The sequence below is a fragment of the Siphateles boraxobius genome, unplaced genomic scaffold (assembly GCF_051911475.1).
Source record: "Siphateles boraxobius isolate OS27281-9 unplaced genomic scaffold, OSU_SipBor_1 68, whole genome shotgun sequence".
NCBI classification, from domain to species: Eukaryota; Metazoa; Chordata; class Actinopteri; order Cypriniformes; family Leuciscidae; genus Siphateles; species Siphateles boraxobius.
Genome location: NW_027509195.1, coordinates 2,630,413 through 2,653,387, shown reverse-complemented (window position 1 = coordinate 2,653,387; position 22,975 = coordinate 2,630,413). Strand labels below are relative to the sequence as shown.

Below are 22,975 nucleotides of genomic sequence, written 5' to 3'. Positions count from 1 at the left end.
TTGAACAGAATAGGAGTTTTCTATTGAAATGTTGTGTAATGTGATAGCCCCTGACGCTGATCCTTCCTGTAATGTGCACACAGCAGCAACTAAATGGTACCTCAGACAGTCGTGTAGTGTAAGAACAGCAATCCGACGAGTTTGAAAATCGTGCGATGTATACTCAGCTTCTAAATCTGCAGCAGTAGTTTTTAACTCTTGTTTATCATCTTCACTACATTGAAGATGGGTGGCATCTATTTAATTAAGGACTACATGCAATTTATTGATAACTACTTCCCCTCCCTCTTTTACATCCTCCTGCACCAGATAATCTCTTACACTTTCATTTTATTTCAGTTAAATCGCCATTTACACCTTTGCCTTCGCCAAAGCCAGTGAAAGAACAAATCAAGCCAAAGCGGGTAAGAACAAGGGCAATCATTTCACAAATGATGTCTAAAGGAGCCATATTGTAGTTCTTTATTTTTGTACTTTTGTAATATTTGCTCCAAAAAAGGGGTAAAAGTCTGTGACCCTTACTATTTACGGATAAGATTACCTCTATTATGATTGGTTAACCTTTCTGCATGTGAAATAAGTAAGATTGCCCGTGTCAGATTGCTATGTGGTGTTTATTGGTAGATATGGGTGATTTTTTGCACATAGTTGTAATGTTATAAGCAGGACTCATTTCTGAATTAAGCATTTTTGCAGCTTAGTTTAGTCTGAATATCAGTGTGGGTCTGCATAGAAAATTACCTTTTATTGCAGAAGAGCAGTCCTATTTTCAATTATATTTCCCTCCTGTATATAAGGTTGTTACACTTTTATGAATGAGTAGTATTATGTGTTTTTAAACTCATTGATAGTAATCATTCCCTTTTCTTTTGGATTGGGTGAATAACAGAAGAGGCAGAAGAAAGTGGCCGAACAGGAGGATAAATGGCAGCCAAGCATCAAAAATAAGAAAGCCACAGGACGACCACAAAGAGCTGCAGCCTTGACCAAAACCTACAGAGAGCCGTCTGACTCAGAAGACCAGTCCAGCCTGTCGGAGAGCGAAAAAGCACCACCCCCTAAGGCATGTGATTTTTCTCTATTAGCAAAGTTAGTTCAAGCGGATCTTCATTAGAGTTATTGCCACTGAAGACTTTCAGAGTTTAGATAGACTAATGATAACAGTCCTGATGAAATTTATCTTGTTCTTCTTCAAATAGAAAAAGGCAGTTGTCCGACCAGCAGCGTTTCAGCAGACTGTCCCAACTCAAGCCGTAGGACGAGAACAAAGGAGAGAGAAAACATCTGTAGAAGTAGCCAGACGACAAAGTGAAACGAATGTGCTGAAAAAGGCAGAAAAGGCCTTTGTGAAGCTTAAGCAAGATAAGAGGAATGATAAAGGCAAGAAGATGTCCAGTCCAGACCATCTCACAGTGAAGAAGACCTCATCTGCTCAGGGGTCCGCCAGAAGACAGAAAGAATCTTGGGCTGCAAGATTATCTTCCACATTTGCCTCGCCTCCCTCCATTGAGAGGATGAGATGTAAGAATTAAACTGCTTTAAATGAGTTTGTATAATTGAATGGCTATTAATCAAAATGTTTATTTGCGAACTTTACAAGTCAGGGGCATAAATAATTGTGTTAATTACTGAGACTGAATCACACTAAATTGAATAAATGGGCATCCTAGTACAAAGACAACAATCTTTTGTAACCGCTGTGTAATTTACATTTTATTTTTCTCTATAGCAGCTGAAAAAATTACCAACTTGAGATCCAAAACTACACCTCTCCGTTCTCTGTCTATCTCTCCAATCGAAGCTGAATCTTCTCCACTGGAGCCTCTCAGTCCTCTCAAAGAAATCCAGGACCCCTCTCGCTGTAAAACACTAGGGGAAAAAGGTGCTGTTAAACCTCCTTTCTCCATAACACCTGTTTCCTCAACCTCCAGAGGCTGTAAGAAGAATCCACCTGCTGCTCAGCCTCAGGTAAACTGGAAGCAACCATAGGGCAGGTTTACAAATCACATTAGATAGATCAAGTACTTATGGGCTGCATTAAAGCTCTTAAGTCTCATTTCATTGGTAGTTCTGATCATACAGTTGTCCCAAAAAGTATTTGGACCACATTAAAAAATTATATATATATATATATATATATATTAGGGCTGTTTTCGACTAAGGATTTTCATAGTTGAATCTGATTCGTTAGATTTTGCCGTAGTCGACTGATAGGCGAACCTTTTTTTTTTTTTTTTTTTAGATAGCAGCTAGACGTTCGGTTGAATAACTGTTCGTCTGTTATAGGACAACTCGCTCTACGTTTATTTAAAATGAACAGCAAGACAACCAGAAGTGAATGTGCTTTCCATTAAATGAATCCTTAACAAAAAAAAAACTAAAAAAAACGTTGCAATGAACGTGCTTTGTTTTAAATAAATCACACATGGTAAACAAAACCTTAACAAAAAAACTTTGCAATGAACTTTGCAATTTAGATGCGCAAACTGCGTGCCGGTGCGGTGAGACGTACATGCTCGAGCAGATTCGGCTTGAAGTTGTTCATCCTCGGATGCGGCGTCGCGCGCGCTGTTACAAAAAAAGCCGTGCACACAGCCAAGCGAAATGGGGTCTTGCCGGTCTTGCACACCCAACGCGACATTCTTTGCCGCGCGCACCTTCGGTCTTGTGCGGACGCGTCTGGTATAAACAAGGCTTTACTCCGTGTCAGCGCGCGCTCTGATCGGTAAAGGTGCACAGACCTCTCCCGAATCATCTCCAGCACTCAGCCTCCGAAGCACCCCTAACTCCGCCTATGTTTCCCTCGTAAGATGATATTAGTATTTAAACATTCTCTATGGTAAAAAATGTTTGTAAAAAATATTTTAATAGCATGGTTTTGGCGGTTATAGAGTTCTAATGACGGTGATCAACTATAACCGTCGGTCTCACGTTATATAATAACCGTTACACCCCTGGTTACATAACACTTCCCTACTATTCGACTATGAGCTTCATAGTCGAATCAGACCTCTCCGAATCGAATCGTCGAATCCTCGACTATTAGAAGTCAGCCCTAATATATATATATATATATCTTTTTGCTATTACTTTTAACTGGTTCCAAATTACAGTAAAGACATTTATAATGTTAGAAAAAATTTATATGTAAAACATTCATGAAAGATTCCATAAAAATATTCAAACTGTTTTCAACAAAATTATATATACATGGACAATACAAGATATTATATATAATTGATAATAATAAGAAAAGTTTCTTGAGCAGCAAATTAAATTATTTTTGAAGGATCATGTGACACTGAAGCAGTGCTCAACACTAATTTTTTTTTCCCTTCCTAGTATTCCCTCACATTCTATTGAATAACTAGGAAATCTTTGGATTTTAATTAGAAAACATCACCTAACGAGTTGGGGTGTAAATCGGACGGTTCATCACTATACGATACAATATCGATTCTCTCAGCCGATACCTCCGATATTTGCCGATACCTCAAAAAATTCTGTGATACGATTCGATTCGATTCAGGGCTATATCAATCGATTTATCGATATTTAGATATTATGTGACAAGTGACAAGCAACTCACAAATGCATCCAAAAATATATAACATGAAAGTTTAATTAAACTCTTTGAAAATTGCACACCCTCTCCCAATTGGGACAAGTTGTTTGTTACAAGTGTTTTTTTGCAAATGAACTCTATAACAGAAGAGTTAATTTGCAAAAACAGATAACTGTTCTTGTTCATTTTCATATATCATTTTTTTGGGGTTTTTTTTTGTGCATTTGAATATCAATCAAACTGCAGCTGGGTTGTTTTGATTAAGTAATAATAATTAAAAAAATAAAGGTAACTTATAAATTTAAAGTTCATTGAAAGTATTTTTTATATATATATTTTTTGTGTGGCACAAGCTGATAACTACACATTTCATGTTTCAGAGTTAAACAAAGCCAAGTAATTGCTATGATACATAATAAAACATTAAATCTTTGTAACGTTAATCTCCTCAGCTGACATAGATGCCTGTCAAACTTTGTTGTTGTGATTAACGTACACGCAATGCAGAGAGCTTTTCCCTCACCACTAACGTGCTGTTTTACCAAGATTCCGTGAAAAAGTCTCAGCTTTTATTTTCCTTTTACGCCCCGAAGAAGATATCACGGGTTCATCAAGTTTGTTGAAATCCATCCTCGATCACTTTTAATCAGCTTTGACGAAACTCCTCTCAGCTACCGCGTCTTTTCAAAGTGACTAGCAGCCTTGTCACCTGACCTGAATACTGCACACTAAAACAGACTTTTCGGGTTGTCTTCACAAACAACAAGTCGTTTCTGCTGTAATACATGAACTCGCGATGCCTTGACAGTGGAAAATACCGGCTTTTGTGACAAAGGGTTCAGTCAATCTTGTCAGGCGTCTATTTCAGCTGAGAAAAGTTACCATATATCGATATTTTATGTGTGGCATCGATGCATCGTATCGTTAGACGTTTGATCGATGCATCGATCCATATCGATGTATTGTTACACCCCTACTAACGGTCAGCATCTGAAGTCTCCCTGTACAGAATGTAAATGTCCTAAACATTAAATGGTTATTTGTTTAAAGTTGGGAATTAAAAGTTTAGTTCATGTTCATTACAGTAGCGAATATCAGAACAGCTGACGGACGAGACACCTCAGCATTTATAAATTTTAAAAAAATGTCACAATGATTCTTCTAAAATCTGAATACAGATTTATGCTTTGCAAGGTATGCGCACACAACTTAATTTGTCATGTGCAGTTATCCACTGTGGTTATGTAATTATGTTGTTATATAATACTGTTTTTATTCGTACAATATCTGTAATGGATTCAACAGTGTTTTCATAACAGCATGTATTTCAAAGCAGTCAAAATAACAACTTAAACGTTGGTTAAATGAATAATCAGCTCAACTATATACAAATAACATATCATATGCAAATTTACTGTCATGCTAGTAAAAAGCCGTAGAATTTGAGCTGACCTGTGGCTTTTTAATGGTTTCCAAGATTTCCAAGTGGATGCTGGTCAACAAAAGATATCAAGAAATAATATTTACTCTTCACAACTTATTCAGAGAAAAGACGCTGACTGCGAATGGAGTTAAAGACATGAAGCTTTATTTCTAAGCATTTATACTGTTACTCCGAGCAAGGTGATGCATGGTAAAACTTTTAATGGTATAGACTATTACAATTTGGTAATAGGGAATTGTGAATTGTGTGTATTGTAATATTTAATGTAAATTTGAATCAATTTCTACTAATAATACCATACATGTTCATGCTTAATATTTCCTGCATAATTACGTAAATGTGTTAGTTCAGTTACCTGTGTCAGCAGTGTGCTGTATACACGCCTATCTTAATGATTTCTATATCTATATCATTTCTTTAAAATTAATGACACATAGTTTGATAATTTATAATGTAATACAATGACATTCATGCATTTTAAGTGTGGCTTAAAAGGATCTCCGACTAGTTTGACATCTTAGTCTTAGTGGGTTAGCGATACCATTTGCGCCACAAACGTGATATAATAACACACTGATGTTTTCGTTGTAGCGATATATTTTAAAATAAATGTTTTACCTGTAAGTCGCCATTGTTGTTTTTACCCATTGCATTCTGGGCCGTGACGTAGATTGGTCCCAGCGCCACTACAAACACAAGGCGCGTAAACACTAACGTTATCAAGTTTAAACTATTACCTCAATTAGCGAGCGAAATGACTGGGCACTGACTTTTAATGACCCTACAAGTTCAGTTAAACCAGCAAATTATGAGGAAAATATGTTAAATAGGAAGGAAGAACAAAACTCGAACTTGGTTTAGGTATTGATCTGACAGAATTATTTGGCATAAAAAGGCAAACTACAGCTACAGGTTTTATTTTACTATGCAAAAAAGAAAATGCATAGAAAAGCAAACCGTGTAAAGACTGTTTGCTTATGGTAAAACCCACAGTTTTACAATAATGATACATTGATCATAGTTAATTCATTTATGTCAAGATTGCATATTAGTCACACTGAAATAAAGTGGTTTTTAACATTATTTCACAAAAAAAGATAACATTCAGTCATGTCTGTTTCTGTTTATTAGTCACAGGACAGTATGTTTACAGCACATTTAGAAAGAATATTAATTTCTACATACTTTCCACCAAAAATACGACCAGTGTGGAGCTTTAGCACTCTCTCCGTGGCAGTTCCAATACAGTTATATTTTCAGTCAGAGAACGTAAGCAAACCGTTCCGCAAGAACCACGAACCCCAATGAGCTCGTTCAACAGCTGTCGGCGATCAAAATCCTCAAATGAATCAGGGCTAACGTGTCGAGAACAAAGCCGCGGGTAACTGGGGAGTTTCACTCGCCCACAAGCATCTTCCCATTGTTTTCTTCTCTTTGCATCAGAACTAGGAAAACAGTGGAAGGTCAAATCACCGCTTTCGTTTGTCTTCGAATGGGCATCACAACCAATAGCCACACAATGTGGTATTTTATCTCTCTAGGTGGGTCCGACGATGAACTGTAGAAGAGTGTGTCGAACGCTCGCCTCTGACGTGTTCTTTTTAGTTTAGCGCCCAGGACCGTCGTGCGTCATCAACAGTCGACGGCCCATAGTACAAAAAAGCTGAAAAAAGTAGTGTTCGCGCTTTTTTATTTTTCTTAATCATGAAAGCGTTTCAGCTATTTTTAACCAAGCGCCTTAATTAGGAGGGGTATTGACAGCATATCTAGACCAATTTGGCAAACTAGCCAGAGATCCTTTTAAGTATCCAGATACTTTTTAGGGCCACTGTAGGTACAAATTCCAGTGTGCTTTGACTCAAAGTTGTCCTAAGACAAGAACGGGTATTTTTCAAAATTCATGTATAACTTTGATGAGAGGTTTTGATCCACTTCAGATGTTGACTACTGTATGTTAATGTAATGTGGTTGTTTTCAATCCTGGTCCTGGGGACCCACCGCTTTGCACATTTTGTATGTCTCTCTTATCTGACACACTCAGTTCAGTTCATGGATCTCTCTCCCAACAAGCTGAAGTTTTGAATTAGGTGTGTTCAATAAGGGAGACATAGAAAATGTGCAGAGTGGTGGGTCTCTAGGATCAGGATTGAAAGCCACTGATGTAATGCAAGTTCACTTCTGTCCCCCTCCTGCAGGTTGAGCTGAGTCCGGTCCACTCATTACTGACTTCAACTCAGCCCCTCATCATCAGAGAGAAATGCACCCTGTCCTCCCCACACATCTCTCCAGACCTCCAGGAGGTGCAGAGGGGTGACATGAACAGAACCAGCCCAGCATCTTTTGGAAGGAGGTCTGTCATTTCTGTGACTATGAGCCAATCTTCTCGCCTATCTGTGAGCAACATTGCCATGATGTGCACTGAGCTAGAGGTACAGGTTTAACAGCTTATTTCTAAGCACAATTACACTTTGGATATTAGTACATTTCAGTAACACTACTTCATTCTTGTACGATTTACAGAAAACACCAGCAAGCAAGCAAGGAAGTAAGGCTGAGAGACTAGAATTTAAGTCAGGTGAATAGATTTTTAATTAAGTTGTGGTTTTATGTAATTTATTAGTATACAAAAATAAGAATCTTATGTATTCTTTGTGTCAATTGCCAATCAGGTCCGTCCTCAGCCATCCACAAGCATCTCATCCCGTGCCAGTCCGCTGATTTTTCAGAGGGAGATGAGGACAGTGAGGAGGACAAAGAGAATAAGGCACCTTCTCCCTCTCAGATAGCACTGAAAATGAAGCCCAGAAAGCTGTTCGTGCCTACTGATAAATACTGGACTCCTAGTAAGGGTATTTATCACCTTTTAAAAAGGATTATGTAACATCCTTACTAGGGCTGTGGCGATACACTAATCTCACGATACGATACGATACACGATATTCGCCTGACAATACGGTATATATCACGATATTCAGCCAACGATACGATTCGATATAATTCGATACACTTACATCATTTTCTGAAAGATTTAAAGGGGACAGAGTGATTTTGGTGACATCTTGTGTGTCTTCCATTTACTTGGATTTAATTAATTGAACTGAAAACTGAAAGCATCATTTACACAATATATGTCTCTGACTGGACAGAGAGAACAGCTTGCAAATAGTGGACAAAATGATTCTAATATGTGTTGAGAAAATTAGTTCTATTTATTGAAACACAACAGTGCAAACTGTAGCTTACAAGCCTTTGAAAAGTAAATGAAGTGCAGTATTGCAATTAACAATGGAGAGTTAAAAAGTGCAGCAAGTGGCCTGTTCTGAACAGTTTCTTTGCACTGCATTTTCTTTGACAGCTTTTTTAGCTTGACATTGAACATGTGACATATGCTTCAGTTGTGCGCGAGGTCCAGCCGTCACACGTCAGGGAAACTCTCTCTGCGCTGGCCAGGGAGGCTTTGACGTGTGCTCTTGTCTGAGTGTACAGCCTGGGAATGCAAACCTTGATGAGGTGTTCGCGGGTTGGAATAGGATAGCGGGGCTCCATCGCGTTCACCATGCGCCTAAAGCCAGCGCTTTTCACCACCGAATATGATTTTTTTTTTTACTTTTAATAAGCCTATTTAAAATCGTATTTGATTGCAGAGTGTACCTCTCTCTCTATCTCTCTCTCTCTCACTCACAAACTCATCCGTACCTCGCACACTTTTTCAATCACGGAACACCGCTGCACAAATCTGTCCAACACAGTGTAGGGATGCGCGGTATACCGGTACTGCAAAAATTCCGGTATATATTATATTTCAAACGGTACAATATCATAATTTTGTTCAATTCGGTATTTGATGCGCTGTTGTTTCGAAGTTCACCGCTAGGCGGCAGTGCGCTACCTAAACTGACGCGGGTCACGCGAAACCGGCAAACGGTGACAACAGAGGAACACGATGGATCAAACAAATTTCTACACGCCCGAAATTAATAAATAGAGAGAGCAGTATTAGTGAAATAAGGCATTACTTTGCCAACAAAAGTAATGAGAAAAGTAAAGAAACAGATCTCAATGCACCACTCTGCAAACGGGGAGGCAACACATCAAATCTGCCTATAGCACTTTACTTATCCGTTGCTCATCTTGACTTGTTCAAAGAGTTCAGAGATCGACAGGTTAGTCCATCATTCAACTGATTTAATTTAGACTTTTATTGAACACTGAACAGCGCACATACGTAAGAGCTTATCAATTATATATGATACGGTAAACACGAAAGCTCAAATCTGCTTGCATGACACGCTATAGTGAAATGAATGGCATATTAGTGCCGCTTTGGCGACCCCTAGAGGAATAAGCCGAGAGAGAGAGTAATAGTATTAATATGAATATTACTAATATTACAATTAAGCTACATTTGTCAACATTCATTAGGTAACCTGACCTAACAGTATTATAGCATTTATTAATCTATATCAATCAGTAATTAAATGACCTAGCAAATTAAATATACTAATACATGTTCCCTTTCAGTCGATAACGTCGGACGTAGTCGACGCGACTGAAATGGGATCACGCTAGGGAGCCTATCATCTTCGAGTACTATTGAACGAGCCAATGTAATTGGCGTGCGTGATTCGCATCACACACTCCGCCCCCGCGGCGCGGGTATAAATACGGAAGTGGATGCACGCACTAGTTGCCTTTCGCTTCGGAGCCGATCGTTTGATGTCTCTGAGAGTGCTGTTGTCTACAACGAGCGAGTGTGTCGGTGTTCTTCAGGAAGACTCTCCCAGTGCTGGTGTTCTACAGCGCGAGTGCAGCGGTGATCGCGAGCTTTGAGCTCTCAACTGCTGTTTTAACAGCAACAAATTTCTAAATGTTTGTGTGTGTTGATGGCTGGTTAGAGGGCGGAAAGGTGAGTGCTTCACTGTTTCAGTTCTCTGTTCAGTGTTGCCGCGGTCATTTCCCTGTGTGCTCCGGCACTGGTGACGGTCCTATTTTCTGAAAGAGCAACACGGGTGCGTTTGCGTCTTTTTCAAGATGTCATTCCGCCCGTGCGTTTCTGGGTGCGGTCGTTCCCTGTCTCTCTCTGATGGTCACAACTGTTGTGTCACGTGTTTGGCTTACAGCACGCTGAGACAGCTTTTGTGGACAGCTCATGTTTTCACTGTGGGAACATGACTGTCGCAGTGTTGAGGGCGAGACTCGCCTTCGTTCGCGGAGAGCGAGTCCCCATTACCATGCCCCACCCTCGGGTGCTGTGTGGGATGGGTGACCGGAGGATAGTGTTGGATGTCCCGCCCGGTAACCATTCCCTGTGGGCTCCTCACTCCTCCCTTCCACTGCAACCACTGGAGCCTCCGGTGTTTTCTGCTGGTCCATCTGTAATGGGTGGGCCAGCGGTTTCACTCGGGGCTCCCCTGGAGGACAGGACGCCGATTGCAGCATCAGAGGGTGAGCTGACTTCTGGAGATGATGACTCGGCTGCATTGTCTCCCTCCGGGAGTTCAATGTTGCCCGAGCCGGATCCAGAATTATCAGCTATGCTGAAACGGGCCGCCGAGGCTGCCGGGCTCGAGTGGAACCTCCACCGTGTCCCGTTCAGTCTCGGTTGGAATCTGGAGTTTGGTATCTTGGGGCGGGCCGCGCTGGTTCTCAGCTCGCCGCCCCAGTGCCTTTCTTTCCCGAAATGCATGGAGAGCTTATCAGGTGGTGAACAGCATCTTTCTCTGCCAGAAACTGCCTGAATAGCTTTTCCCCCTCATTACCCTTGATGGAGGAACGGTGAAGGGTTGCGAGGTGTCCCTCCATTGGAGCGGTCTGTCGACACAGGTGCACCTGTGTCCGGCGGCCGCTGCCTTTTGGGGGGATCCTCGTCTCCCCCCTAAGGCCTGTGAGTTTCGTCCGTTCCGACGGGCAGAGCTTACAAAGCCTGTGGGCAAGCCCCTTCCTCTTGCGTGCCATGGCGTTGCTGCAGGCTAGGGCACCCATGGCATGCACGAGGGTAATCCAGACCGTGCGCTCATAGGTGAGCACCGCACTGCATCCGACCTCACCCTCCGGGGTATGGGTGTCGTAGCGTGCGTGATCGGTCTGGCGATGTCCACCTTGGTGGTCCAGTAGCGCCTTCGTTGGCTCAGCCTGGTTGGTATGGCGGATGCGGACAAGGTTCGGTTCCTGGTCTCCCCAATTTCCCAGGTTGGGCTGGTCGGCGACGCGGTGGAGAACTGCATCAAACAGTTCTCTGCCGCTCAAGCGCAGACGGAGGTCATCCGGCACATCCTGCCCCGGTGGCCAGCTGCTGCCTCCACCCGCCGCCGGTGGCAGCTCCTCCGCCTGCTCGTCGCCGTGGGCGTTCTCCGGCCGCCGCTCCTGCTGGCCCTCCGCAGCAGCCTCCACCCAGGCCTCAGCAGGGAGCCGGCCGCAGTAGAGACGCCCAGCCCGCTCCAGGCGCTGCCTAGCCAGGTGGCAAGCGACAGCGAAAGCATTCCGGAGCGGGCCGCCCAGGAATGGATGAGATGCTCTTGGAGTGGCACGATCACTCCCTCCCCCCGGGTGAGGGCCGGGTGGAGCCTTTGTTTGTGTGTGTGTCTGTTCCGCCGCTGGCTCCCTAAAAAAAAAAAAAAAAAAAAAGCGGAGCAAGCGGTACCCACACTTCAAAGAGAGAGCAATTTCATCTGTTCCTGGGTCCCAAGAGGGCCAGTCTGGCGGGTGTGACCCTGTATAGCCTTACACCCCTCAGCTCCCCCTTGGTCGCCAGCAGGCAGCTTGGTGCGTTCGAGGACCCGGTCATCCGCCTTCTCACGCGCCCCCTGCCGCTTGTGGAGACAGGTAAGTGTTGCACAGCACACTTACACCACTCTCTCTACTTTGCTGCCCCACCTCAGGCTCGGCTACCCCGCTCAAGTCAGTGATAGTCATCACATTAGGTGTTGAGCAGACGTGCTCCTGAAAATTCAGTGATATTCATCACACCGAGTGTTGAGCAGTGCTCCTGACTTGTGCGTGCTTATCTTATCCTGCTGGCGAAGGATTTGATATAGCCGCTCCTCCAGCCGGTACGAAGGCCAGTTGTAAACTCGTTCTTCGTGCTACTAGGTGGTGGGTCGTGACCATCTTGGCCCAAGATTGGTCTGCAGCTTTGACCTGAAAGACATGTGCTTCAGATCTCTACCTCCCGCACCGCAGGCCATCCTGTGTGTTGCGTCTAAGGGTGGAGTATCAGTACAGTGTCCTTCCCCTCGAGTGCTCCAGAGCCCGTTGGGTCTTCAGGTCAACTGGAAGAGAGTAATCTCGCCCACGGGCTGAGTATCTCTTTTCTAGTTTTGGAGAGGTACTCGGTCCAACATGTCTCTCCAATGAGAATGTGTTCAGCTGGTGTTGAAGTGAGAAAGGGTCCCACTGAAAGAACTTTCAGAGGCTCCTGGGGTATATGGTAGTCGCAGCCTTTGGCTCCCTCCATAGGTGACCGCTTCAGCGCTAGCTTCACGATCGAGTCCCGAGGTGACCGTGGCAGAGCAGCTCACCCTGTGTGACTATAGTTCATCCCGGTCTGCTGCCAAACCCTCTTCAACAGAGCGGCCATGTACAAAGGGCGTGTTTTAACGGGGGCCTGGGCGACCCCCGACTACACGGGCATTCGTGCCTCGAGTTGTTAGACATTGCGACCGTTGCGCAAGCTTCCCTTGCATGTCACAAACTCACCCGTCACCTCCTCCTTGGAGTCAGACGCTTCTGAGGGCGCCTTATTCCACTCCTCCTGCTTACTCAATCGTGCCGCCATCGAGCCTCACGACAGTTATAGCCAGGGCAAGTGGAGACTCCATCCCCTGGGTCCGGCTGGGTCATGACCATTCCGGGGCCGCTCAGTTGCCCCCCCGGTTTTATTTTTCCGCCAGTGTTTGGGTAAACCGAGCGGACTACCCTTGGACAAACACTGGGACTCAGCGGCCCCAGGGGCCCGCAGAAATGCGTTTAACCCCAGTGAGCCTTCTAAAAGTGACTGCGACTCAGGGTCGCCTTGCGCCTGCAAGTCAGTGAAATCATCACTCTTCATGTTGAGCAGATTTGCTCCTGAAACTCAGTGAAGTTCATCGCACTCTGGTGTTGAGCAGCAATGCTCCTGTAGCTCAGTGAGTCCATCACAGGTAGCTCAGTGAATTCATCACACGCAGTGCTGAGCAGAAATGCTCCTGGTGCTCAGTGAAGTTCCTCGCACTCAAGTGTTGAGCAGAAATGCTCCTGAAGCTCAGTGAGTTTATCACACTCAGGTGTTGAGCAGTAATGCTCCTGAAGCTCAGTGAACTTGTCACACTCAAGTGCTGAGCAGAAATGCTCCTGTCGCTCAGTGAGGTTCTTCGTACTCAAGTGTTGAGCAGAAATGCTGCTGAAGCTCGGTGAGTTTATCACACTCAGGTGTTGAGCAGGAATGCTCCTGAAGCTCAGTGAACTTGTCACACCCAAGTGCTGAGCAGAAAATGCTCCTGAAGCCCAGTGATCTTCACATGTTGTGTTGAGCAATGCTCCTGTCTTTTGCGCCCGTCACTTGCACCTACGTGCCATGTCAGGAGAGGAACAGGTCTTCATAGTTGCCCCTCATTGGCCCAACTAGACCTGGTTCCCTTCAACAGCCTTCCTGACTTCCCCTGGATTCGGGGACGGGGCACGATGGCACACGCGTTCTTCCCCCGGAGATTCCGGGCGGTCTTACATCCGAACGCGGAGGTTCAGGTGGCTATCACAAGAACATGTGTTAGTTACCATCACTTCTGCGAGAACCCCCTAGAATTGGGTAGCGTGCTTACGCCTTTAGAAGTGGAACCTAGTCGTTGAGTGCGTCTTCTCCCCTGAGGAGATCCTGAAAGCTTTCGATCACTTCAGTGCTCTCTTTCCTGCAAAATGGGTTGCAGTAGGCTGTTTTCCTAAATCACCCTCAAAATGATGTTGCCTCGGTGTTTAAACGACGCTCATCGTGTTGCAGAAGTATGCAGAAGCACGTTCTGATCGTCAGGTTCCTGAGGAGCAAGGTCTTGTAAATCCTTGTGTCCCTCTTTATCCTCTTGGGCCTTGTCCCTGGTGCGACTGCACTGCAGAGACCGCCCCTGAGCCACTGCAGGTAGTGAGTTAAAAATTCTGTTATATCAGTTCTCCTGCTCGCGTGGTCTCTACTAGAGGGTAGGGACTTGCTCGCTTTCGGTCAACGTATGGTGCCTGGAGTCTGGGCCGGCTAACTCTCACAAGCTGAGAGCCCGGCTCGGATTGTGCCCAAGGTTCCTAGCTCTCCCGTAGTAGGAGCAGGTGGTGAGCCTGCAAGCGCTGCCCTGGAGGAGGCAGATCCAGCCCTGGCTTCTCTGTCCGATTCGCTTGGACGTGTACAGAATGCAAGTCATAGACCTCAGACCAGCTTTTCAAATATCTGTGGAATTCAGCAGAGAGGGAAGGCTGTTTCCATGCAAAGTTGCACTTAGTGCTTGCCTTCATTTCGGCAAAGATCCGAGATGCAACATGTCCACTTAGGTGTTGAGCTCCTCTATGATGAGTGTAAAGTGCTCCGCCTGGGCGTTGACGATATACTTTGCTAAACAGATTCTAGAGTTGGGGGCTGGACGACACCTAGTTGAACCGCTGCTTCCCGTGGGCTCCCTTCTCATGAAGCCAGTTTCACCGTGAGCCCGGTTCAAGTGTCGGCTTGCTGCGCCATTCCCCTCCTATGGACTGGATACGTGCGCCTTTCTACTCCAGTTGAGTTCCCTTAAAATTGAACCCTGTTGAGTTCCTCCACACCCCTCCGACGTCGGACGTGCGGAACGTCTGGTGTTAGGCCTACCACTCGTAAGCAGTGTGGAACCTGTGTTGGGCTGGGTCCATATGTTGCGGTCCCTTCGGTGACCCCATATGTGTATTCTTCCACGATACGGCTCCCTGCGGTGAGCCCGTGTCTTCCCTCGGCAGAGTCTCTCTGCCGTCACTGTCCGGTGTGTCTCCCCCCGTCTTAGGCTGGAGCCACCCCAGTGACATTCCATATGTTAGACTGCCCGGTTTCCGCCCAGTTCATATGTGTATTCTCCACATTTCCTCCCTCGGGTTGGATGTGGCTTCCGCAGCGTCCCTTCCTTCCAACGTACGGGGAACGCTTTCCCAGTGGTCCTGTAGGAACAGCAGTGACTTCCCTGGCCTAAGCCCTGTCCTTCCCCGCCTTAAGTGCGGGGGCATCAGGAGGCTTTGGTTTAGGCACTGGAAGGTGGCAGCGTTAGTGGCGTGTTCAATGGTTGATCCCATTTCAGTCGCGTCGACTACGTCCGACGTTATCGACTGAAAGGGAACGTCCTGGTTGCGTATGCAACCCACCGTTCCCTGAAGGAGGGAACGGAGGACGTAGTCCCCTTGCCACTACCGCTGGACCACCGCTGACCCCGGGTTACTCTCGGCTCCTCAGCGAAAAGCAACTAGTGCGTGCATCCACTTCCGTATTTATACCCGCGCCGCGGGGGCGGAGTGTGTGATGCGAATCACGCACGCCAATTACATTGGCTCGTTCAATAGTACTCGAAGATGATAGGCTCCCTAGCGTGATCCCATTTCAGTCGCGTCGACTACGTCCTCCGTTCCCTCCTTCAGGGAACGGTGGGTTGCATACGCAACCAGGACGTTTAGCATGTTAACATTACTTTATGCAATGCATTAAACTAATATGAACCCAAACAGTAACCAAACAAAGATGAATAAATGCAAGAAATGTTGATAATTCTCTTTTGATGCATGACAGTTAATGGTTTACATGTCATGTCATTATTCTATTATTATTATTATTATTATTATATGTTAATCTTTTATTATAGATATTAACCTATTTTAATTGTATAATTTCAGGGTTTTTTTTCTTCCAAAATCAAAATTTAACCTACTGTATGTTCCCTGACTGAATTATTATTATTATTTTTACATTTTGATACGTTTTCTTTGCACATTTTGGTAGTGGAGAGTTTCAAGCAGTGTTTTTTAAGTGTCACTTAAATTGAGACTTTTTTTTGTTTTTTTTTTACCTGTGGTATCGATTTATTATCGATACCGAGGTATTAGGTTCTGGTATTGTACCGAAGCCAAAATTGTGGTATCGAGCCATCCCTACACAGCGCTGTCAATTTCGGAGACCCAGCTTTTAAAAAAGCTACTAGCCAGCATGCAAGGAGCCTAGCCAACAAGGAGAGCTAAGGTGTTGTTTGAATACAGCTGGATTTTCGTCAATATCAATGCACGCGCGCAGCTGGCCACTAGCGGCTGGCTGACCAAATCACTCTTCATGCAACGCGAACGGGTTTAACACGGGGGATTTGAATGGGACTTATGTATCGATACTCGCGGCCTAAAAATCGATACTTTCTTGGGAAAAAAATATCGATTTATATCGCAGAATCGATAAAATCGCTCAGCCCTAATCCTTACTAGGCATTATGTGACAAGTTTCCGGCCTTGAGTATTTTCTTCCCTTATGAAAATACCAGCCATTCAAAACATATTTGATGTTTAAAGATGCAAAAGGTGATTACATCTCTGCATATCCTGATAGCAATCACTATGATAAGTAGTCTAAATGTATTTTTATAAATATCCTCTGTGGAAGGCGTAGGGCCATAAAATGTTCGTTCAATCATTGCATCTGGTCCGAATTAAATGATACCATGTAGTCCCCGCGTGTCAACGCGTGTTTGCAGACAACTGCGCAGCCTGTTCGCGCAGACATCACACGTCATCAGCGCGTTTCACATACGCTGTGCAGACAGAGCGAGAAATCAACACATTTCTGTATCTTACCGTACAGTTCTATGTACCGATGACTTTGCCCGGTGGAGATAAATCAGTGAGATTCGACTGTGTTGAAGCTATGTCCTGAAATCGCATATGAATAAAGCTGAACTACAGTGCAATCTTTCCTTTATGTCAACAGCTCAATTGACCTGTCATTTCACAATCACTTACTTATGCAAATGCAAGCAAGCGCTTCTGATTCTGTAAAGTTCTGTAAAGATTCTGTAAACTTCTGATTCTCACTGTTCTGTAAAGTTTTCTCACCGGTGAATGACACATGGTGTGATCCAATGACGTTAGATCAGTCTTAAATGAGTAAAATAAAGTATTTTATTTTAAAGAGTAAATGACTCACTCAGACCCGGCGCCAGGATGATTATTATTCCGGCAGCCTAATAATCATGAATGCACTCTGCTATCTTTTAACACATCTCCGGCGAACGGCTTCTTCGCGCAAAAGGAAAAAATGTCATGAACCGCAGTGAAATGCAGCGACCTATGTGGCGTTTCCTGATGGATCGAGGTTGTTCATTTTATACGTGCAATTCACACGAGCTCCAAGCGCGTGCGAGACTGCTGCAAGTATGCGCTTATAGCTATTAATGTCGTGGAAAATACATAGAGGACACTGACAACGCGCAGACAGACAGGACCAAAAAGGTAACATTTAATAAAGTCTCAACTTTCAAATTTGGTCAGTCAAAGAAAATTAAACCATAAATAGGCCTACTATTTTGTGGTTCTTTAATATGTCGTGACAGATTGCACTTTTTTTCAGTAAGCTAGGCCTATGTGTTTACAAGGCTTCAAGGTTTTATTGAATGCTACCTCTGACTAAGAATGCATTACTTTGCACTTGTATAGTCTTTTATTTTGGAATTTTAAGAGCAATAAACATATATTGCAATGTTAAGAAATTCATGTTTTTTTTTTTCCCAGACACATATTAATCCCAATCATGACTCATCAGACACTGTTACCGGGGATTCTGCTGGGAAAATCTCATGCCTTGTTCTCAATTTCCTGATTAAGAAACGAGCCCTGATTTGTTTGATTCCGTGAATGACTTTGTGTTTCTGTGCCTCAGGCCCCAATATTAAACTGCCGGTGAAGGATCAGAGCAGCTCAGAGGAAGAGGATGAGGACATAGTCGCAGACAACGGAAGAAGAAATAAAAGTTACCAGAGAGGCCAGAATAAAAGGGCCAATGAAACAACAATCTCCAGTAATGAAAGACGAGAGAGAGAGAGAGAGAGAGAGAGAGAGAGAGAGAGAGAGAGAGAGAGAGAGAGAGAGAGAGAGAGAGAGAGTGAAAGTGCTCACCAAGGCTGCATTTATTTGATCAAAAATACAGTAAAAACGGCAATATTATTAAAAGTTTTTACAATTTAAAATAACTGTTTTCTATTGTAATATATTTCAAAATGTAATTTATTCATATGATGAAAAGTTCAATTTTCAACATCATTACTAATTTTGAGAAAACTGATACACTTTGATGAATAGAAAGTTCAAAAGCAGCATTTTTTTTAAACATCTTTTGTTACATTATAAATGTCTTTACTGTCACTTTTGATCAATTTAACGCATCCTTGCTAAATAAAAGTATACATTTCTTCAAAACCAACAAAAAAATCTCAGCTCAGCTGTACTGCTTTTGAATGTGCTGAAGGGTGACTAATGTGTGTGTGTTTCCTGCAGCTGAGGAAGTGGAGACACTGTCATCTTGTACGAGGTCCAGTTGCAGGCATGACAGTGTGGAGGCAGACATCGACCTGACCCAGCCTGCTCAGGAGATGGGCCTTATCTGCCATCAGTTCAGCTCAGAGATTAAGAGGAAGCTCAAGGTGCTATTCATCTCACTTTTCTCATTAAACAACCATTTGAGGATTCAAACCCGCTGCATTCAATGAGTGTTTAATTGCCATTTCCATTAACTTCTCTTGTGTGCTTCTCAGAATCGCTGCAGGACAATGGATCTTTACACCAGACAGTCTTTAAAGACCTTACAGCAACACATGTCCTCTGTCAGTGTCCAAGTACACCAGTACAGGTCAGACATGATCCTTGACTTAAAAGAGGTCAGAGTTTCTGCCTTCTAGCAGCTTTGATATTTAACGCTTCTGATTTGTTTTTCTGTCCTCCTTATATAGTTCTCAGAGGCTGGAGAAAGTAAAACAAGTCCTGTTGGGTGAAATAGAAGACATGGAGCAAGATGACATGGCTTTGAGGAGCATGGAGGAGGAACTGACCGTGAGTGTGCCGACTTGCCAAGTGCCTTGTAATAAGAATAATACAAAAATGAACTTTAATGTAAATGGCCTCTGATTTAATCAAAATATTTGCAGACTTACTGGCAAAAGCAGACATTGGCCTTCCATACATACCAAGAGAAAGGAACCAAGAGGTGAGAATATAACAGCTCTTGGATGAAAATTAAATGAATGCCATCGATTTCCTAGCTGTAATGTAAATGTAATCACAATACCTGTTTATGAATATGAAACAATCTGTGGGTCGTTCTGGGTTGCCGTAACAAAAATGATTTCCCAGCCATTCATACTTATTGTAGCCTCTGCTTATTTGTTCACTCTGTAGTGTTATAATGGCAATAATCTTGTGATTTCATTAGACCTTTAAAAAAGGGCAGCTAAAAAGACTAGATTTTGTTGTTTCAGACTACAGCAGTTAAAAAGTGTGGTTCAGACTGATGCACATGATTGTCTAGAGTATGAGGAACAAATCTTCTCTTTGGAGGTGAGGATCTGAATATGTGGGGTCAAGAATAGTTTGATAATTGTAGTTATTGGGTTACGACAGCTATATGTACAGTTCAAATCCATTTTAAGCATTGATTGTCTAGATTAGGCGCTTTTTTTGAAACAAGGTTGCTTCTGTTGCAGGTGTCTTTGATGAAGAAAAACATGAAGTCAGTTCAGGAGCGTTTCTTCAAAGAAATGGTGAGAAAGAGCCCAAGTGGGGCAGATATTTAATACTTATATTCACGTAAATTTCTTCAGGACTGAATTCAATTTTTATTGTCTCTGTAGCAAGATGAAGATTTGACGAGTGTGCGGAGAGGACTGCAGTCCTTGTTCTTCCCAGATCCGTCCAGGTTCTGACCAGAGTAAAAAAAACACCCTTTTGAAAACTATTTTATAGAAGCCATTCTTAAAATATGTGTGTATGCTTTGATGTTATTAATGTTATGTTCTTTTAAATTAATAATACTCAAAAGGTTGATTTTTTTACTTTGAATATTATAATTTATGCGGTTTATTCTGGTCTCCTTGAAAAAAAAATAGTTGGCTGTATATGGTTTTTGTGCGCATATTTCCTTGTGATTTTTAATATGAATAATGAATAGTTGTGAAAAGCGTCTCTAAAACGAAGTAAATGTTATAGGTGATGTAAGAACTAATGTATTTATTTGTAACATTCCACTTCATAATAATCACATTTAGATTTATGTGCGCAGAAATTAAAAAGTGGATTCTGGATTCTTAAACCATCTTAAGTCAAGATTACTTTTTCTTTTTTGCATTCACTAGCAAAGGCCTGAATAAGCAAACCTCCTGGGTTCAATTTATGGGAGAATAAATCTGGTTGAAAAATAAAGCCTGACAACTTAACTGTTTTTATTTATTTGATTAGTGTCCTCCATAAATGCCACAGTCAAGATACGAAGGTTTCATGGCTTACATTTTCCTGCAGTATCAATTTATATTATATAAATCGTGTGTGTGTGCATGCATAGCCTACTGTTCAAAAGTTTGGTGCCAGTAAGATTTTTTGAAACACTCACGACCACTTTATTATGTACATCTGTCAAACTGCATGTTAACGCAAATATCTAATCAGCCAATCACATGGCAGCCACTCATTTAGGCATGTAGACATGTTATGCGCAAGCGAGACAATGGCTGAATCCAAAATCGCCCCCTATACCCTCAATTAGGGCATTATTTGAGGGGACAGCCATTAGGAGTGGTGTCCGGAACGATAGTGGATGTTATTGAGTGAAATTATTCAATCCCACAATGCACTGCAATAACGTGTACAACGGATTTATGCTCAACGACTGTCCGAATGCACTCCTTCAAGTAAATAGTATTAGTGGACTAATGTAGAGAACAGTGAATGAGGGTTTAGGGGGCGATCTCAGATTCAGCCATGGTCAAGACTGTGCCAAAGTTCAAGCTGAGCATCAGATAGGGGAAGAAAGGTGATTTAAGTGACTTATTTAATGTGACATGATTGGGTTGGTCTGAGTATTTCAGAAACTGCTGATCTACTGGGATTACAACCATCTGTAGAGTTTACAGAGAATGGTCCGAAAGAGATAAAGTATCCATTGAGCAGTAGTTCTGTGGTTGAAAATGCTTTGTTGATGCCAGAGGAGAATGACCAGACTGGTTCCAGCTGATAGAAAGACAACAGTAACTCAGATAACCACTCGTCTCAACCGAGGTCTTCAGAAGAGCATCTCATCTACAGCAGCAGAAGACACACCGGTGACACTCCTGTCAGATGAGAACAGGAAATGTCTGGGTTACAAACGTAACCGAGAATACACATATGATCAGGAGGGGGATGCATATGGAGAGCACAGGGGTGTCCTGCCCGCAGGGTGGAATATTTCAACCCCAGGGGTGGCAAGGTGGCTTGCCAAGGGAAAGACACATGCTCAGAGAGGCTTACAGTGGAAATAAACATGTGAACCCGCCCAGAGGGGGGACCATGCACACAGAGGCACCTAGCGAACGCACAGACATAGACACTGGCGGCAACGTCAGCAGTGCTGGAGGAACTCGAGGCTTTCAGGAAGTTCACCTGAGGAAAATATCGCACGTATCCTATTAGTTTTAGTCTTAGTCTCAGTCTTTTGGACGAAAATGCTTTTTAGTTTTAGTCACATTTTAGTCACTTATAAACTTAATAGTTTTAGTCAAGTTTTAGTCGACGAAAACAAAAAAAGGTTTTAGTCAAGCCTTAGTCGACGAAAACGCAAAAAGGTTTTAGTCAAGTTTTAGTCAATTTTTGTAAAAAAAAAAAAAAAAGTAGTCTTTAAAAAATAGAGAAAATAAAAGTGCAGCTGTGTCAAAATTTGTATCAAGTTCAAAAATAGAAAACAAAATGCCACTTTTCTATTCTTTTCTTTTTTTTTAACAGATTGCAATCCATTTGGCAAGACAGGTCTATTTATCCCTACATTAGTGGCTGCAATGAGCCTGCATTTATCACAATTTATTGCACAATTTATCAAAAGTCATATGCTCAATGTTCAGCTGAGATCTGTACTTTGTTTTCAGTGAAGCTGAAACATCTGAAAAGCCCATCTCACAGAGATATGATGTGGCAAAGGGAAGAATAATGCACACAGCTCTCTGCCTTTAGCCTACCGGTACTAAAAAACTAAAATAGATTTACTAAATAGATTTAAATAGATAAAATAGACATAACATACTGTGTTTGATATGGGATTAAAATAATGGGTAGTGTATGGGCAGTGTATAAGATATAAATTAATGATTAATTATTTTAATATTCTTTTGTTCCGATCAGAGCATGTGAGCGGAGAGAGCATTTCTGAATATTCCTCCGCTCGCTCATTCCGATCAGGGTCGCGCGCTCAACACAGAATGGCCTGCTGGTTCGAGAATATGTGGAATAAGTACTGGGCAAATTAGTGGACAAATCGCCCCTTTACATTAATTTAATTACTTAAATAGGCTATACAGGATAATGAGCGTTATAGCCGCACTTAAGCGCACGACCGCACGCATAAAGCTTGCCACAAAGAACCGGCAAAAGTAATGATTATGAATGTGTAAAAAATAGCAAGGATACATTTAATTGTTTATTAATAAACTGGTGTTTTCGGTGTCACAGTAAAGATGAAGTTGACGATGCGGACTCGCCATGAACGAATAAAGATATAAAGGCATAAAAAGGAAAATTTCCTCCTGTTTGGAGGAGACCTGTCACGCCAGTGGGGCGCGCCCCACACTTTTGAGAACCGCTGGATTATACTGAAGTATGTCCATAAATCATCTCGTCGTTTCCGACCACCAAGCCGTTTATTGACTTCGCCGCCATGGTCCTTCGAAGATGTGTGGTGAGTGACTAGCCGCAGGTGTGTTGTTGTTGTGTGGAATCTGGTGCGCGCG

The 22,975-nt window shown here is 43.0% G+C and overlaps 1 protein-coding gene across 3 annotated transcripts in view; it reads left to right on the top strand.

Annotated features, from left to right (window-relative positions):
- The window catches only part of sycp2 (synaptonemal complex protein 2), a 48,150-nt gene extending 27,727 nt beyond the window's left edge, over positions 1-20,423 (top strand). For 2 of the 3 annotated variants that reach the window (XM_077214046.1, XM_077214048.1), the window contains 15 exons: positions 340-404; positions 890-1,063; positions 1,200-1,521; positions 1,730-1,968; positions 7,205-7,438; positions 7,530-7,584; positions 7,679-7,858; positions 17,893-18,030; positions 18,507-18,652; positions 18,764-18,858; positions 18,959-19,058; positions 19,154-19,212; positions 19,484-19,562; positions 19,709-19,765; positions 19,856-20,423. In XM_077214046.1, coding sequence (XP_077070161.1) covers positions 340-404; positions 890-1,063; positions 1,200-1,521; positions 1,730-1,968; positions 7,205-7,438; positions 7,530-7,584; positions 7,679-7,858; positions 17,893-18,030; positions 18,507-18,652; positions 18,764-18,858; positions 18,959-19,058; positions 19,154-19,212; positions 19,484-19,562; positions 19,709-19,765; positions 19,856-19,927 — 2,015 coding nt within the window. In that variant the 3' untranslated portion in view covers positions 19,928-20,423. The remainder of the gene's footprint in view (positions 1-339; positions 405-889; positions 1,064-1,199; positions 1,522-1,729; positions 1,969-7,204; positions 7,439-7,529; positions 7,585-7,678; positions 7,859-17,892; positions 18,031-18,506; positions 18,653-18,763; positions 18,859-18,958; positions 19,059-19,153; positions 19,213-19,483; positions 19,563-19,708; positions 19,766-19,855) is intronic. The other variant, XM_077214047.1, reaches the window with a different exon arrangement.
- The last annotated feature ends 2,552 nt before the right edge of the window (positions 20,424-22,975 follow it).